At 54.6% G+C, this 15,259-nt stretch overlaps 1 protein-coding gene across 3 annotated transcripts; it reads left to right on the forward strand.

The window, feature by feature from the left end:
- The first annotated feature begins 281 nt into the window (after positions 1–281).
- Cnnm3 (cyclin and CBS domain divalent metal cation transport mediator 3) lies at positions 282–13,974 on the forward strand. Of its 3 annotated transcripts, XM_004844377.3 has the most exons (9): positions 282–1,509; positions 6,967–7,110; positions 7,654–7,803; positions 8,103–8,272; positions 8,400–8,496; positions 8,686–8,819; positions 9,118–9,256; positions 11,309–11,407; positions 11,889–13,974. In XM_004844377.3, the coding sequence occupies exons 1-8, from the start codon at positions 324–326 to the stop codon at positions 11,356–11,358; spliced, it is 2,070 nt and encodes a 689-aa protein (XP_004844434.2). In that variant the 5' UTR covers positions 282–323; the 3' UTR covers positions 11,359–11,407; positions 11,889–13,974. The 3 variants fall into 3 exon arrangements, with proteins under 3 accessions (XP_004844434.2, XP_004844432.2, XP_021113683.2); XM_004844375.3 differs by lacking the exon at positions 11,309–11,407; XM_021258024.2 differs by lacking the exon at positions 11,309–11,407 and having other exon boundaries at positions 8,701–8,819.
- The last annotated feature ends 1,285 nt before the right edge of the window (positions 13,975–15,259 follow it).

The raw sequence follows: 15,259 nt of genomic DNA on the forward strand, positions 1-15,259 counted from the left end.
CTCTCCAGCTCCCGCGGCCTTTTCCCACGAACCCAGCACCCTTCCAATACCCCTCCACTCAGTGCGCCACTTCGGGGACGCGCAACCTCAGCCTTCCAGAGCCGCGGCCGACCCAACAGACAGCCTCACGCCCCCGCCCCGCCCCGCCCCGCCCCGCCCCGCGCCGCTTGTTTACTCCTCGGCGCAGCCTAGTTAGACCCTAGGCCCGCCCCCTCTGCTGCCTATTGGTCGAGCGAGCGCGAAGGCCAACAACGATTGGTCGAGAAGGCGGCGGCGCGGGCGAACGGGGTAGGTTGCGCGGGAGACCGAAGGGGCAGCAGGCGATGGCGGCGGCTGGTCGCTTGGGCTGGGTGCTCGCCGCATTTTGCCTGAGCAACGCCGCGGGGGAGGCGGCGCCGGGCCCGCGAGTGCTGGGCTTGTGTCTGGAGGACGGAGTGGAGGGCGCGGGGTGGTCCGCGCCGGAGGCCACCTTCTGCCTGCGCCTCTTCGGCTCGGGCTTCGCCAACAGCTCCTGGACTTGGGTGGCCCCCGAGGGCGCAGGGTGCCCCGAGGGCGGGCGGGCCGCGCCCGCGGGCGAGTGGCATGCACAGCTGTGCTTGCGCGCCCAGGCTGTGCCTCCGGACCCCGCGGTGCCACCGGTGAGCGTGGATCCGGGCGGCGCGGCGGCGGAGGAGGCGGCGCCGCCCTGGGCGCTGGGCCTGGGGGCGGCCGGGCTACTGGCTCTCGCGGCGCTGGCGCGGGGCCTGCAGCTGAGCGCGCTAGCTCTGACGCCGGCCGAGGTGCAGGTGCTGCGCGAGAGCGGCTCGGAGGCGGAGCGCTCGGCGGCGCGGCGCCTGGAGCCCGCTCGGCGCTGGGCTGGCTGCGCCCTGGGCGCGCTGCTACTCCTGGCTAGCCTGGCGCAGGCGGCGCTCGCTGTGCTGCTGTACCGCGCGGCGGGACAGCGCGCCGTGACCGCAGTGCTGGGCTGCGCAGGGCTCGTGTTCCTGGTGGGCGAGGTGCTGCCGGCCGCCGTGAGCGGGCGCTGGGCGCTGGCGCTGGCGCCGCGCGCGCTCAGCCTCAGCCGCCTGGCCGTGCTGCTCACGCTTCCTGTGGCGCTGCCCGTGGGACAGCTGCTGGAACTGGCGAGGCGGCCGGGGCGGCTTCGCGAGCGCGTGCTGGAGCTGGCTCGCGGTGGCGGTGACCCATACGGTGACCTGAGTAAGGGTGTGCTGCGCTATCGAACGGTGGAGGACGTGCTCACGCCGCTAGAGGACTGCTTCATGCTGGACGGCAGCGCAGTGCTGGACTTCGGGGTGCTGGCCAGCATCATGCAGAGCGGCTACACTCGCATCCCAGTGTACGAGGAGGAGCGCTCCAACATCGTGGACATGCTCTACCTTAAGGACTTGGCCTTCGTGGACCCGGAGGACTGCACGCCGCTCAGCACCATCACTCGCTTCTACAATCACCCACTCCATTTCGTCTTCAACGACACCAAGCTGGACGCTGTCCTGGAGGAGTTCAAGCGAGGTAACAGCGGGGCGGACGCCTGTCCAGTGCTCTCCCCTGAAGAGGCGAGGGAGAAGGAACCCTCGAGGAAAAGGGCGGTGAGACCTCCTTTCCCTAAGGTGATGATGGCCTTGCACTTGGGAACGACGTTTTGAAATATTCCCGGCGGTTAGACAGTGCCATAGAAAGAAATACCTTCCCCCTATTCGGGGGAGGAACTTCCACTTGCCGCCCCCCTCCCCCAGCCTTCCTTCTCCCAGCCCACTTCTGATCACCTGGGCCTCATGGATAGAAACTAGAAGGGGATGGAAAAGTAGTCTTAGGATAGCAGGTCACCATTGCCTGCACACATTTGTTAGCAAATTAGTCAGACTTGCAGTCCCTGACTGGTCGTTGTCTTCCAGATTGCAGGAAAGGGAGTGACTCATAAAGAGAGAAAACTTTCACTTTAATTTCGCCAGAAACAACTTTACGGGTGCCAGTTTAATCTCCCTTTTCCTTACTTTATTTTCTTTTTAATCCCCTCAGTAAGGTCTCCCAGGTTCACCCTTAACTCTGCAAGTTTGCCTGGTCCTTTTGCCCTGCTTTGTCTGAAGCTGCTCTTTCTGGTCCTGGCAAACCTGGAAGGCCCTCTAGGGTTGAGGCATGGGTTCCTCAAAGTCGTTCTCCTTGTGAGCGTGTCCCCTGCCTGCAGACTCCTGGACCCACAGCCTGCTGTAGGGGCCCCCTAGGGCTAGAGGTGGATTGACCCCAACAGCTGCAGGACTGGAGGAGAATTGGAAAGTTTGCTGGTTCCAGTCCACATGGAGGTGCCCTGTGAGCCCCTGGACAGAGCAGGAAAGCTTTCTGGTCTTGTCCACACTTCTGTTGAGTGCAGCCCTGAGCCCTGCCTCATCTCTTACACTATGTACCCTGGGGTGGCTCAGGTCAGGCAGGACCGGTCTGTTAGAGATATCTCAGGTGTGCCTGGGCTCCTCTCCAGAATGTGGCCCTGTTGCCCCTCTATGGGGAGGGAGCCTCCTGGTAAGTGTGCCATCTGGGCACGGTACCCCTTGTGGTGAGTCAGCATTGTGGCCCTTGAATCACCTGGTGGATTCCATCCCGCCCCTGCCTCCTCTGGGCTTCTAGACCCTGGGACAGCTGCACAGCCCCTCTTGCTTAAGACCCTCAGCTTCTACTGTTGGAGGTGACCCAGGAGCTGGAGAAAGATCTGGGGAAGGAGAGTGGGAAGGAAGCAGGGGTTGTGATGCTGGCTAGCAGAATGGTCTTCGCCCAGGGAGGCGCTGTGGTAGATGGTGTCTGCTTGCACATGGAGTGACCTGGAAGTTCAGGTTCCATTTCTTCCTTCTCAGAGGAGTAATGTGGAGACCATTGTAGTCCCTTTGGTGCTCTGAGCTTGCCTATCTCTAGGTTCCTTAAGAAAACATTCATTCTGGGGCTGGGGATTTAGCTCAGTGGTTCCGGTGCCTGCCTGGCAAGCACAAGGTCCTGAGTTCGATTGATCCTCGGTATCAAAAAAAAAAAAGAAAGAAAAGAAAACATTCATTCTGCTGTCTGGCTTCGGCAGGACTCTTTCGTTCTTTGCATTCTCACTGCAGGAGATTCAAGGCGGTAGTGGTGGAAGTGGTAGTGGTGGTAGTGCCCCTGTCTGGGACTGGGCTTCAGGAGTTGGTCAGGATGTGATGTCTAATGTGTGGGTAGCGCAGCACCATCCAGGTTGTTTCTGCAACCAGTGCTTGGTGTGGACAGAGTGGTGAGGGGCCCAGCTGAGAGGTGACAAGAGCTGGCCAGGGCACACAGTGGCCTGGGGAGGAGACCTAGGGGACATCAGTAGGTGGAATAGGGAAGATTTGCTGGTTGGCTGAGGAGCTGTGGTACCAGAGGGAGGAGCTGAGGACGGAGGCCCAGATTTCTGCCTTCCCTGAGGGCCAGGACAGGCAGTATATTTTCTTAAACTGGATTTTAAACAGGACACTGCAGTGTCCTAGTAGGCAGGAATGCAAGCCCCCAGAGCCCTGGAAGTGGAGCATTCTGATCCCCCACTCCGCCCCCAGCACAAGTGTGAAGGGTACAGCTGGGAGCCTGGGAGGAGCTGCAGGAGGACGCAGGACCACAGAAGAAGGGGACAGAGAGAGGATCGGATGCCCTGGAAGCTAGGAAGCTGTCACAGCTCTCTTTCTGCAGCCTGTAGCAGATCTCTGCATTTTCCTTATGTGAGTCCTGTTTTGTTTTGTTCGGTTTGGTTTGATTCTTTTTTTTGTACCGGGGATCGAACTCCGTCCCTTGTGCCTGTGCAGCAGGCGGCGAAACCACTGAGCTAAATCCCCGGCCCTGGTTTGATTTTTTGAGACAGGGTCTCACTATGCAGTTCGTGCTAACCTTGAACTCACTGTGTAGCCCAGGCTGGCCTCAAACTGGCAGCAATCTTCCTGCCTTAGCTTCTTGAGTCCTGGGATTACAGGAGTGCACCACCACGCCTGGGTTGTGTGAGTCCTGTTTGTCTTGTCCCTTTAATATGGTACATTCCTTATGACCAAATTGCTTGTTGCAATCTTGGCGCAGGACTCTTTTAAATCAGTCCCCTCCCCATCTCCTTACCAAGCCTCTGAGGTCATGGTGCCCATGATATTCCTGGAGCTGGAGTCCCAGGCATCTTGGCCACTGGGTTCGGGGCCCTGCTCCTTTTGTAAGCTAGGAAGAGGTGCCCCTCAGCACAGATGCAGGATGATGCAGCAGTTATTTTGTGTACAGGTCAGGAGGAAGAGTGCTTCAGAGATCTAATGAGTGATTTGTATTTTCTGTAAAGCCATCGACCCAACTCCTCTTAGAGTCTCCCAGAGAGACTCTAAGCAAAGAGAGATTAGGGAGGGGAGCTTTGCACAGTGTGCTTTCAACCCACTGAGTTCTAGCTCACTGTCTTATCAGAGGCCAGGTGATGCCTTGCTGCTGAGGAGAGCCAGAGCTGCTCAGACCTCAGAGAAGCACTGCCTGGGACGTCCGCACTCGTGCCACAGCAGGTGACAAAACAGGCCAGGCATACAGCTCTGCGAAGAGCGCTTAACTACCTATCATGCATGAGGCCCTGGGTTCCCTCTGCAGCACTGAGAAAAAGAAAAGCAAAAATGACAGAGAAGGCAGAAGAAACTAAACTCTACATTTTTATTTTATTTATTTATTTTAGTACCAGTGATTGAACTTGGGACCGTGCATTTGTGAGGCAGACAGTGGAACCACTGAACTAAATCCCCAGCTATTTAAAAAAATTTTTTTTAACTCTACTTTTTAAAAGATAACATGAAGTTGGACATGGTGTTACATGTCCAGTCTCAGCACTCTAGCAGGCTGAAGCAGGAGGATAGAAAATTTGAGCCCAGACTGGGCAGCTTAGCAACTTACAACTTGTCTCAAAATAAAAAAGGGCTGGCAAGGACCCGAGTTCGATCCCCGGTACCAAAAAAATAAAAAATTTAAAAATAAAAATAAAAAAGGGCTGGAGGGATTTAGTTCAGTGACACCTCACCTGCCTCGAGAGCACAAGGTCCTGAGTTTGATCTTGGTACTGGAAAAAAAAATGCTGGGGATGTAGCTCTGTGTGACAGCCCTGGGTTCAATCCCCAGTAGGACCATGAACAAGAAAAGGATACTTACCATAGAGATTGGGCATCATGAAAGGGTCCTCCTCAGCTATAACTGGAATACTCTGGTGAATGAGGGCTGCCCTGGGGGCAGTGCCCAAGCCTTTCCAGGGGTCCTGCTGGGTAAAATCCAAACTGGAGCTTTTCTGAGCTTTCTGGTTATGTCGCCAGGTCGTGCCTTCCACACCTGCCCCTGGCTTATGAAGCTGCCATGCCTGTCAGATGGATGGCAGACTTTAGTCCCTCCAGCCACCTTTCTCTCTGTCCCCTCCTGCCTTCTAGTCACCCTCTGGACCCCTCAGACACCAAGTATTGCGATTGTCACCTGGCCGCTCTTCAGGGGATCTCCTGGAGCCCTGCCTCCTGTTCCTCATCAGGCCATCCCTGTGTGGCAGCTCCCAGGAGACACATGTGCCTGTTGCACAGTAGTTTGAGATGAAGGAAGAAGTTAGTCCCTTCTGGTAGGTGGCCTGCCAAAGGGACAGTAGCCCGGGAGGGAGCCAAGGCGAGGCCTCTCAGAAGCCCCAGGGAGCCGAGGAGGCCATTCAGAAGCTAGGCTTTGGTGTCAGGAATCCAGACTGCAGACCAGAACTGCATGTCACACCCTTGGCCTTCCTGGGCTGGCCTAACAGGTTTGGGTTCTTTGACAGAGCACCAGGATGGTCTCCAGGGAGTTGGGAGGATCTAGGGACACCTCACCCAGTGACCCTGCACCACAGGTCTGAGCAGAGCTCTCCAGGGACCCTCACCCTTTTCCACCTGCAAGGGAGAGGTGACTTAATATGCTTGTTTCCACGTTTAATTTTTGTCCAAGACTATTCAAGCACCCTGAAGAATGTTGCTTTCACAAAATCCACAGTGTGAAATAATGATTTGTGCAAAAACAAGAACTTGATTTTTTCCTTTCCCAAAAGATTCTTAGAGCAGAGGGCACTCACGTGCAAGTCTGGTGGGCCAGCTTCACCCTCGCTTTGTCACTGGGACAGGAGGGTTTGTCTCCGTGCCCAGTCCAGCAGCCTCTCTGCCTCCACTGTGGCTGGGGAGCACTTGATGGGGTACTTGTCTGAGTTGGGGTATGCAGTAAGTGGCAAGCACACCCCAGAGTTTAGAGGCTTGGTACAAAAAGAGAGTGAAATGCTTATCTCAATTTCTATATGATTACTTGAAATGAGATCTGGACTATATTGGGTTACTTAGAATATGTTGCTGAACTTAATTTCATCTGTTCCTCTTGATTTTTTTTTTAATATAGCTGCTTAAAGATTTTAAATTACAGACAGGCTTGCCGTCTGTTTTGTTCAGAGAAGTGTCCAGTGTTGTGGCTGAAAAGCACTTCCATTCTTAGTATAAACTACTGAAGTTTCCCCAGCACTGAGCCCTGGCCTCCGCTCCAGCTCACTTGTCCCACTGAAACCAGCTAGGAAGATGACATGAGAGAGACCCAGGAGCAAAGGGACAGTGCCAGGCTATGGCTCTTCTTCCTTGCATAGTTGGATCCCCATGGCCACTACCCACTTCCCCATCCCCTGGATGAGCCCCAGAAGGGCAGCCATAAGAATCTGGAAAGCCCCGCACAGCTTCAGGCTGGGACTGTCCCTGGAGCCTGTCTACGGCTCAGAGTCACGCAGACCCGAGTCACATCCCAGTCCCACCGCAGTCTGTGTGAAGACCTCATGTGGAGAGCCTGGTCTCTGAGGGCTCACTCAGCATGCTGCTGTCCAGTCCTAGGGAGATCCTAGTTCCCAGCACAAATGTTAGCCATTGTCCCTGTAACAGGCTTATCTCAGAGAGCTGGAAAAACAGGGCCCCCTGAAAGCTATAAGTGAGTGTCCCCTCCCCACAGGGAAGTCCCACCTGGCCATCGTGCAAAAGGTGAACAACGAGGGCGAGGGTGACCCCTTCTACGAGGTGCTGGGCCTGGTCACTCTGGAGGACGTCATCGAGGAGATCATCAAGTCCGAGATCCTGGACGAGTCTGAACACTACCGTGAGTGTGAATGGTGGCCTGGCTGCTGGGGTCATGCCGTCCCTGCAGGGGCTTATGGCTCTGTCAGCTGCCATACTGTTTTCACTCACTCAGGGTTCTATAATTCCTGGGCCTTTCCCCTGTGTTCTTTCCTGGGGCCTTCGCTGGCACAGGTTCTTTTGTGCCTTACCCAGGTGTTCTTTAAGGACCCACTCCTTGGCCCTCCTATAGCTCAGGGGTAGTGCACTTGCCTTGCAGGCACAGGCCCTGGCTTCCATTCCCAGCACATAAATATAAAAATGTCCTATACAGGGTGTCCCCAGTAGACAGTCCTGGCCCACCTTGAGTGTGGCTTCCTGCTCTCAGTGCTGTCTTGGGTGCTAAAGTGGCTGTGTAGCAAGAATGGCAGCCAGGCATTATGGAGGGAGCTGGGCCAAACATGTCCCTGGGGCCCTGGCAGTGTCCCCTCCAGACTCCCCACCCAGGCCTTGGGAGGGAGGGGTGGGCAGTAGGGTCCTTGTTTGGTTGTGTTTGGTTACTGATGCCCACACACCCTCCTCTTAGGAGACACCACGTTGAGGAAAAAGGCCGCTTCCCTGAGTGTCCCTCCCAAGCACAAGGAGGAGTTCTCCCTCTTCAAGGTGTCCGACGAGGAGTACAAAGTAAAAATTTCACCCCAGCTGCTCCTGGCCACCCAGCGATTCCTGTCTCGAGGTGAGGGTGAAGGCCAGTCCCTGGGTCAGGAGCCCAACCCAGGCATGTGTGGACTCTGCTTCCCGTTTCTATGAAAGGAACATGCTTCCTTGTGACCCTGTCATCATCTCAGTCACCTTAGTGGCAGCCTCAGTGGCCCTGACATGAGGGTGGAGGGAGTGCCCTACCTGGCTCTCATGCATGGAGGTGTGGCAGTGCTGGGGCCACCAAGGAGAGCCCACAAGGGCGACAAGAGCTGGGTTGGTGACTGAGGGTGTGCCAGCCCTGGAGACACTGTTCCTCTTTACCCCATGGGGCAGAGGTGGATGTGTTCAGCCCAGGGCGCATCTCCGAGAAGGTGCTGCTACACCTGCTGAAGCACCCAAGTGTCAACCAGGAGGTGAAGTTTGACGAGAACAACCGTCTGGCCGCACACCACTATCTGTACCAGCGCAGCAAGCCAGTGGACTACTTCATCCTCATCTTGCAGGTACTGGGCCAGAGTCCCAGGAGAGGTTGGGATGGCCCTGAAGAACTGGGCTGGGGGTCTCTCCTTGGGTTCTTCTCTGACAGGAAAGATGACTTCTGCTTGTTTTTCCCTCCCCACCTCCTCCCAGGGCAGGGTTGAGGTGGAGATCGGGAAGGAGGGCCTGAAGTTTGAGAATGGGGCCTTCACCTACTATGGCGTTTCTGCCCTGATGGCACCATCCTCCGGTAAGCCCACCCTGCAGTGCCACTCTGCCCGTCCTCTGAGGCTCTGCTGTTGGCCTGTGTCCCCTCTGCTGGAGCGCACGCCTCTCTTGTCTTTCTGCCCCTGTCTCTGAGACCCTTCCCCCATCCCCATGCAGCAGCAGTGGTGCTGTCCCCCTCGCCCACCAAGTCACTGGTTATTCCTTTCAATAGTTCATCATTCCCCAGTGTCCTCGTGCCAGCTGGCCTGCTACGACCTGCAGCCTGAGCCTGCCGACAGTACCCGCTCCTCCACATACTGTCCGGACTACACCGTGAGGGCCCTCTCAGACCTGCAGCTCGTGAAGGTGACCACCGGGCTCCTCACCGGTGCTGGCTTTAACTGGCTTTGTGTCCCTGGGGGGCCTAGACCAGCTGGCCACAAGGTTGTGCAGGTAGAACATAAACACTGAGGGTGTCTGAGGCTACAAGAGCAAGGCCTGCCCTGCCCTGGGTGCGCCCCCCCCATCACCCGCACTTGGTCTCCACAGTGACCTTAGAGAAAGCCTTGCACTCCTCTCTGCCCTCCTGCAGCTTAATGTCCCCCTGCCCCCTGTCTGGCCAGTTAGCATCCTGCCTGCTGGGTGACTTGCGTCTGTCCCCCAGGTCACACGGCTGCAGTACCTCAATGCACTCCTGGCTACCAGAGCCCAGAGCCTGCCACCATCCCCTGAGAATGCTGACCTCCAGGTCATTCCGGGAAGCCAGACCAGGCTACTCAGTGACAAGACGGCTGCAACAGCAGGTGAGCCACTCATGGGACATCATGAGCATTAGGACCCACAGGGCTATGCGCTCTGCCCCTCACATCACTTGCACATGGCATGCTCTGCCCTTGCCCTGCCCTGTACCTCCCTCTCTGTTTTTCTCCTCCTTCTGGTTTCCATCTTGCTGGTGGCACCAATTTCTGGACCGGTGGCCCTTCAAGCAGAGCGCATAAAGCCAGCACTTTCTCTGGAGTGCCCTAGAATGGGTTGGTTTTATTAGACAGCAGTTGGTCAGGATTTTTTTTTTTCTGGTACCAGAGATTGAACTCAGGACCTTGGGCTTGCAAGGCAGGCACATCACCACTGAGCTAAATCCCCGGCCCATAGACAGCAGTTGATAAGCGGTTCACACTGTTCCTGGGCACCGAGCATTAGGGTTGGGGTTGGAGAAGGAAGGGTTGGGTCACCCATGGGCCCTGCTCAGAAGGCAGGAACTGGCATGTGTGGCAGAGCCGGGCTGTCCTGTCAGGGGCGCCCATGTTGGACAGATTTTGCACAATGGACTGGGAACCAGCACTGCAGCGTGAGGGTGGGGTATGGAGTCGGGTGGTAAAGTTGGGGCTCAATGTTGTAGTTTCCAACTGACTGTAGTTTCTAGTCCTGGGGGACCAGTGGTGCCAGGGCTCTGGAGAGGCTGTGGGGCCCCACTCTGCCTGACATGAAGGGGACAAGCTCTTCCTGGGCACTTCCTCCATGGGTGCCACGCTCAGAGCCCTCTGTGTCCTCCCTTGGTGAGTGTCCCCACTGTCCGGAGGGCCTGGAGCACTTTTCTGGACACTGACTCTGGCACTCAGCCCACGCACAAGAGCCCAGATGTTTCTATGATAGAAAGATCCTTTCTGAATTGTGAGGTGACATGCATGTGCCAGTGACAGAGAGCCCTAACCCAGGGCACAGTGACAGACCCTCCGGCAAACCAGCTCTGGGGTCGCGTAGAGGGGACAGCAGGTGTAGCCGAGCTAAGTCTCTGGGTGTGGGATGGGGGTGGGGATGCCTCCTTCTCAAAGGGACACGTGTTCCTGGATGGGGCTGCAACTCTCAACAGTTGACAAAACTGTTCCCCCACTGTGGTGTTACTTTATGGAGTGTCCCGTACAGAAGTTCACCATCACACAGGGACTTGGGCCTCAAAAGCCAAGTCTTAGAAGGCAAGCCATTTGGGTGGGCTTCCTGTGCTGAAGAGCCTGCACAGCGATGCTCAGGGTCCAGACCTGCGTGAGGATGGGCGTTGTAAGCAGCAGCAGGGGACAGAACCAGGGTCTCACACATGCTAGGCAAGAGCTCTGCTACTGAGCCATGTTCCAGCCCCTTGAGATTTCTTTTTAAATTCTCTAGGCTTCAGCCATTCATTGGGCCAAAGAGAATCATTTATAGCAGTGTTCTGGGTCATTTCCTCTTTGTAACCTATTACCTGACACACTGCCAATGTAACATTGCTATTTCTACCCAAGAGCACCTGACATTCACCCCCAGTGAGGTTACCTGTAGCCTTCACTCCTTCCGTGAACTCCCTGGGGTTTGCCTGTGTCTGTCCCTGGCATGCATAGTGACTTAGTCTTGCAGGTAAGACCTGTGGCCTGGAGACTTTGTCGCTAGATCCCTGACAGAGAAGGGCTTCGTCGAAGGGCTTCAAAGGCACAGGAATTTTCAACTGCTCACAGCAGGGTGGGGAAACTACCAGGCAAGGACCAGATCTAGCCAGCTGCCCATATCTGTAAATGAAGTTTCATGCGTACCTGCTCTTTGGTTTATGGATTGTCTGGTGGCTTCTGAAGGACAACAGTGGAGTTGCGTAGCTGTGAGTCAAGTGACCTGCAAAACCTTAAATTGGTACAAGTTTTCAGACCCCTGGCCTCTCAGCATGTTCTGAAGCAGTCCTCCACTTTGCCCAGTCTCAAGGCTGCTGTCCAGGGGATAGTCCCTGGGTCCCAGGACATTGTCCTTCATGACTTCCCTCTGATGTGTGGTGCTGCCCACTTGGTAGTGCACGCAACAGCCTGTTGTCTCTTCTCTCTCTCTGCTCTCTTCAGCCTTCCCAGTAGAACTTTCCCTCTTTGGCACATTTGGAAACTGCAGTTGATAATTGACTGTGGACTAGTGCGCATTTTTTGTTTTAAGGAAACACCAAGGTAAATATCCCCCTTTCCTTCTGTCTTGGCTTGCTTCCTCTTGGTCGCTCACTGCCTAGGGTCCCCCTAGGGTCTCCCAACAGATCTGGCTGGGAGGCGTTTCTCCGGGTGGGGGCGGGGATGCCATGGCCCATTTTTCCAGAGGACAGGAGGGTTCAGAGGCACCTACTCAGCTTCAGCACACAGCTTTTCTCCAGCACAGGGCGCATGATCATCTAGGGCAGGTTCCACTCACAAAGGGCCCCCAGGGGTCCTGTCTTTCTTGGGTGGCATCTACCCTCAGTGGCTTCCTCTTGTGAGGACAAGTCAGGCTGACCTTGCTCCTCACCAGTCACTCCTGGCTCTGCTTGGACGTCTCCCTCAAATCCCAGGCCTGTTCCCCTGCCTGGCACTCTGGTCCTGCAGCTTCCACTCTGGGTCATGCCAGGCCTTGCCTCTTCATCAGCCTGGGCGTTCATTCTGCTTTCCCTCTCTCCTGCAGGGTCCAACCCCGGCAGGCCTGGCGTGCAGGTGGAGGAGAGCCCTGGGCGGAACCCAGGGGTTTAACTGCTTGTCAGGTGCTCGGAGCCAGAATGGACAAGCACATGGGTGCTGGAGGGAGCCGAGCAGAGCTTCGTGCCCCCTGTCCCCACCCCTCCAGGCCACGTTTTAGATGGTCCATGCAGATGTGGGGCCTGGGCCACCTCGGTGCAGGAGCCACAGCAGGAGGCTTGTAGGATGGGGTCGCCGGGCCCAGCTCTCCTGGCCATTCTGAAGGAACATGGGAACAGCATCATCTCGCATCCCCAGGGGTGGCCCACTCCTCCACTGCTGAGACTGCAGCATATTTATACCTCTTCAAGCCGGGCACTGCATGTACATCACTGCCTTCCACGAAGGTCAAGACCCGTGCCTAACCAGCTCCAAGTTGGCCAAGCCTGCTGTTGGCAGCACCTTCGCAGCCCATGGAGATCACCCATGTCAACCTGGGTTCCAGGCCACAGCCTTGTCCATGGTGTCCTCTCTGGCTTCCCTTACAGTACCCTGTGCCAAAGCCAGAAGTGCGATTCCCACAGCCTGTCCCCAGTTCTGCCCCCTGCTGCCAGCAACAGGCCACTCCTGTGGCTTGGAGGAAGCCCATGCAGCCAGCTTACTGTTCCCCACCATGTTTGGTCACCACTCGGTATGGTCTGTCGGGTACTGAGGACAGGTCTCCTGTGGGAGGGGGGTCTTCTGGCCACATCTGCCATTCATCTGTCCCTGAGGCAGAGTGGTTACCGTGGTGCCTCTCCTGTCCCCTTCCCGAGGTCCTCCACAGAGGAGGGGCGGCCGGGCTGTGCAGAAAGCACAGGGCCATAAGCCTTGTCAGTGACCAGGGCATCCACACACCTGTCCTTTAAAAAGAGAAGCCAGGGTTTTTCTTACCTCTGAGACAGTTCCAGTTCTTTGGCCTTCCTTGTTCCTACCAATGCTGTTTCAGAGAAGTGGGAATGAGGAGGCATATGTCTCTGTCTTATTTTTCTAATTTCACCTGTTGGAAACCTGGTATCACAGAGACAGGAGTCACAGGTTGAGGGAGGGGCGAGGATTTCAGGAGCCTCTCGACAGAATTCAGGTCCTCCTCAGTGGGACCAAAGGGCATAAGAACAGTGGGGCGCTTGCTTAGAAACTGTTCTCCTGGAATGTGCTCCAAGAACCAGCCCAAGTAGAAGTAGATGCTTTCAAATCATCTCTGTCCAGAACAGTGGTTCTGGACCTTGGCTGTACCTTGGATTCACCTGGAAAATTAATATGGGGCCCCTGGACCCACTCCTGGAACATAGTAATTCTGGGCATCAGGGGTTAATTTTTTAAATAGTTGTAGATTCTCAGAAGAGTTCTGAATGTCCTTCACCCAGCTTCCCCTGATGGTAACATCTTGCATAACCTTGGTACATTTATCAACTGAAAATGTAACATTCGTGCAATACTCTAACTGCAGACTTTATTTGGGTTTTATCATTTTTCCCAGTAATGTCCCTTTTCTGTTGCAGGATCCAATCTAAAATACTAAGTTGCACTTACACCTATATTGTTTCCTCACTTTATTTTGAAATAATTAAGATTCATAGGAAGTTGCCAAGCTGGAGGTCCCCCAGGCCCTTTAGTTGGTCTGCCTTGATACTTGGATCTTATGCAGTGATGATACTGTTTCAGAACTGGGCTGTGGCTGTAGAGTTCTGCATCAGTTGGCACACATGTAGTTTTGTAACTGCCACCACAGTCCCACATCTCGTCACAGTCACCAAGAGGCTGTTCCTCAGACTATCCTGTTGGAGCCACCTCAGCCCTATCCCCCCAACCACTAATCTGTTCTTCATCTCTGTTCTTTTGTCCTTTCAAAAAAGTTGTGTCTGTGGACTCACAGTATAACATTTGAGATCGCTTTCCACTCGTTCTCTGGAGCTCACCCAGGTCATTGCGTGTGACAGGAGTTTATCCCTTTCTGTTGCCAAATGGTCTCCCACGGAACACTCTTCAACCCCTTGAAAGACAGACACCCGATGGTTTCCAGTGTGGGGCTGTTCCAAATAAAGCTGCTACAAACATCCACGTGTGGGTCTGTATGGAAAGGGCCTTGCTGCTTATGGGATAAATGCAGGAGAGTCATGGCCGGGTCATATGGTCATGTGGTCTGGTAAAAAAGGAAACTGCTGAACTCTAGTGCGGCTGTACCATCTTTCATTCTTCCCTGCAGTGTAGGATGATCCAGCCTCCAGGTCCTCATGGCCACCTGGTGGAATCACTGCTGTCCACCGTCACTTATAGGTGTGGATGGATTCCTTCCTGTGGGTTTCATTTGCATTTTCCTTTTTACTCCAGTGGCATGCCCGTATTCTTTACCTATGTGCTAATTATTTGAATTTTTATTTTTTGAGACAGGTTCTTACTGTGTAGCCCTGGCTGGCCTTGGGCTCATGATCCACCTGCCTCAGCCTCCCAAGTGCTGGAGTTACAGGGATGTGCCAACACAGTGGGCTAGGTTTTTCACAGGTTTGAGAGTTCCTGATAAATTCTAAATACAAGAGTTTGGGTTTTTGGTTTGTAAATATTTTATCGTGGTCTATGGGGTTAGGGTGTCCATCTGAATCACCCCGCAAGCCTTGTGGGAAAACTTGGTCCCTGTACTCCAGCACTGTTGGCACGGTCTGGTAGAGGGAGGTTAGGCCAGGGCTGCCCTGCGGGGAACTGGGACCTCTGTATCATGTGCCTCTGCCATGATGTGTGCAGCCCAGAGGAACAGGACCGCAGTGGACACCATAAGCCCAAATAAACCTCTCCTCCTGGAAGTTGACCATTGCAGGTACTTTGTCACAGTGTCAGAAGCTGACAAGTGCAGCCTGAATATTCATCGCAACAGGGCCTTTAGGATACAAGTTTTTAATTTTTTTTTTTTTTTTGGTATCAGGATCGAACTTGGGACCTTGTGTTTGTGAGGCAGGTGGTGGCACCACTGAGCTAAATCCCCAGCCCGTGTTTTTAAATTTTGAAGAAGTTACTGATTTTTCTTTTATGCATTGTGGTTTTAGCATCACATGTAAAAACCCTTTACCTAGTCCTAGATCCTAGGTGTTACCTAACATTTTTCCTAAAACGTGTCTCTTTGTTTTGTGTTTTGGGCCTTTTTATTTTCAGAAAGGATCTCGTGAAATTGTGCAAGGTAGCTTTGAACTTAGTACTCCTGCTTCAGCCTCATGAGGAGCTGGGATTAAGGTGTGCACCACTACAACTGGCTAAAAGTTTTATGTTTAAGGTTGTGAATCGTGAATTAATCTTGGTTATAAATTAGAAGACTTAGGTCAGTGCTCACATTGCAGTTTTTAAAGCCTATAG

Source organism: Heterocephalus glaber, unplaced genomic scaffold, assembly GCF_053883595.1.
Source record: "Heterocephalus glaber isolate CG9 unplaced genomic scaffold, H.glaber_assembly_v1.0 deba00000470, whole genome shotgun sequence".
Taxonomy (NCBI): domain Eukaryota; kingdom Metazoa; phylum Chordata; class Mammalia; order Rodentia; family Bathyergidae; genus Heterocephalus; species Heterocephalus glaber.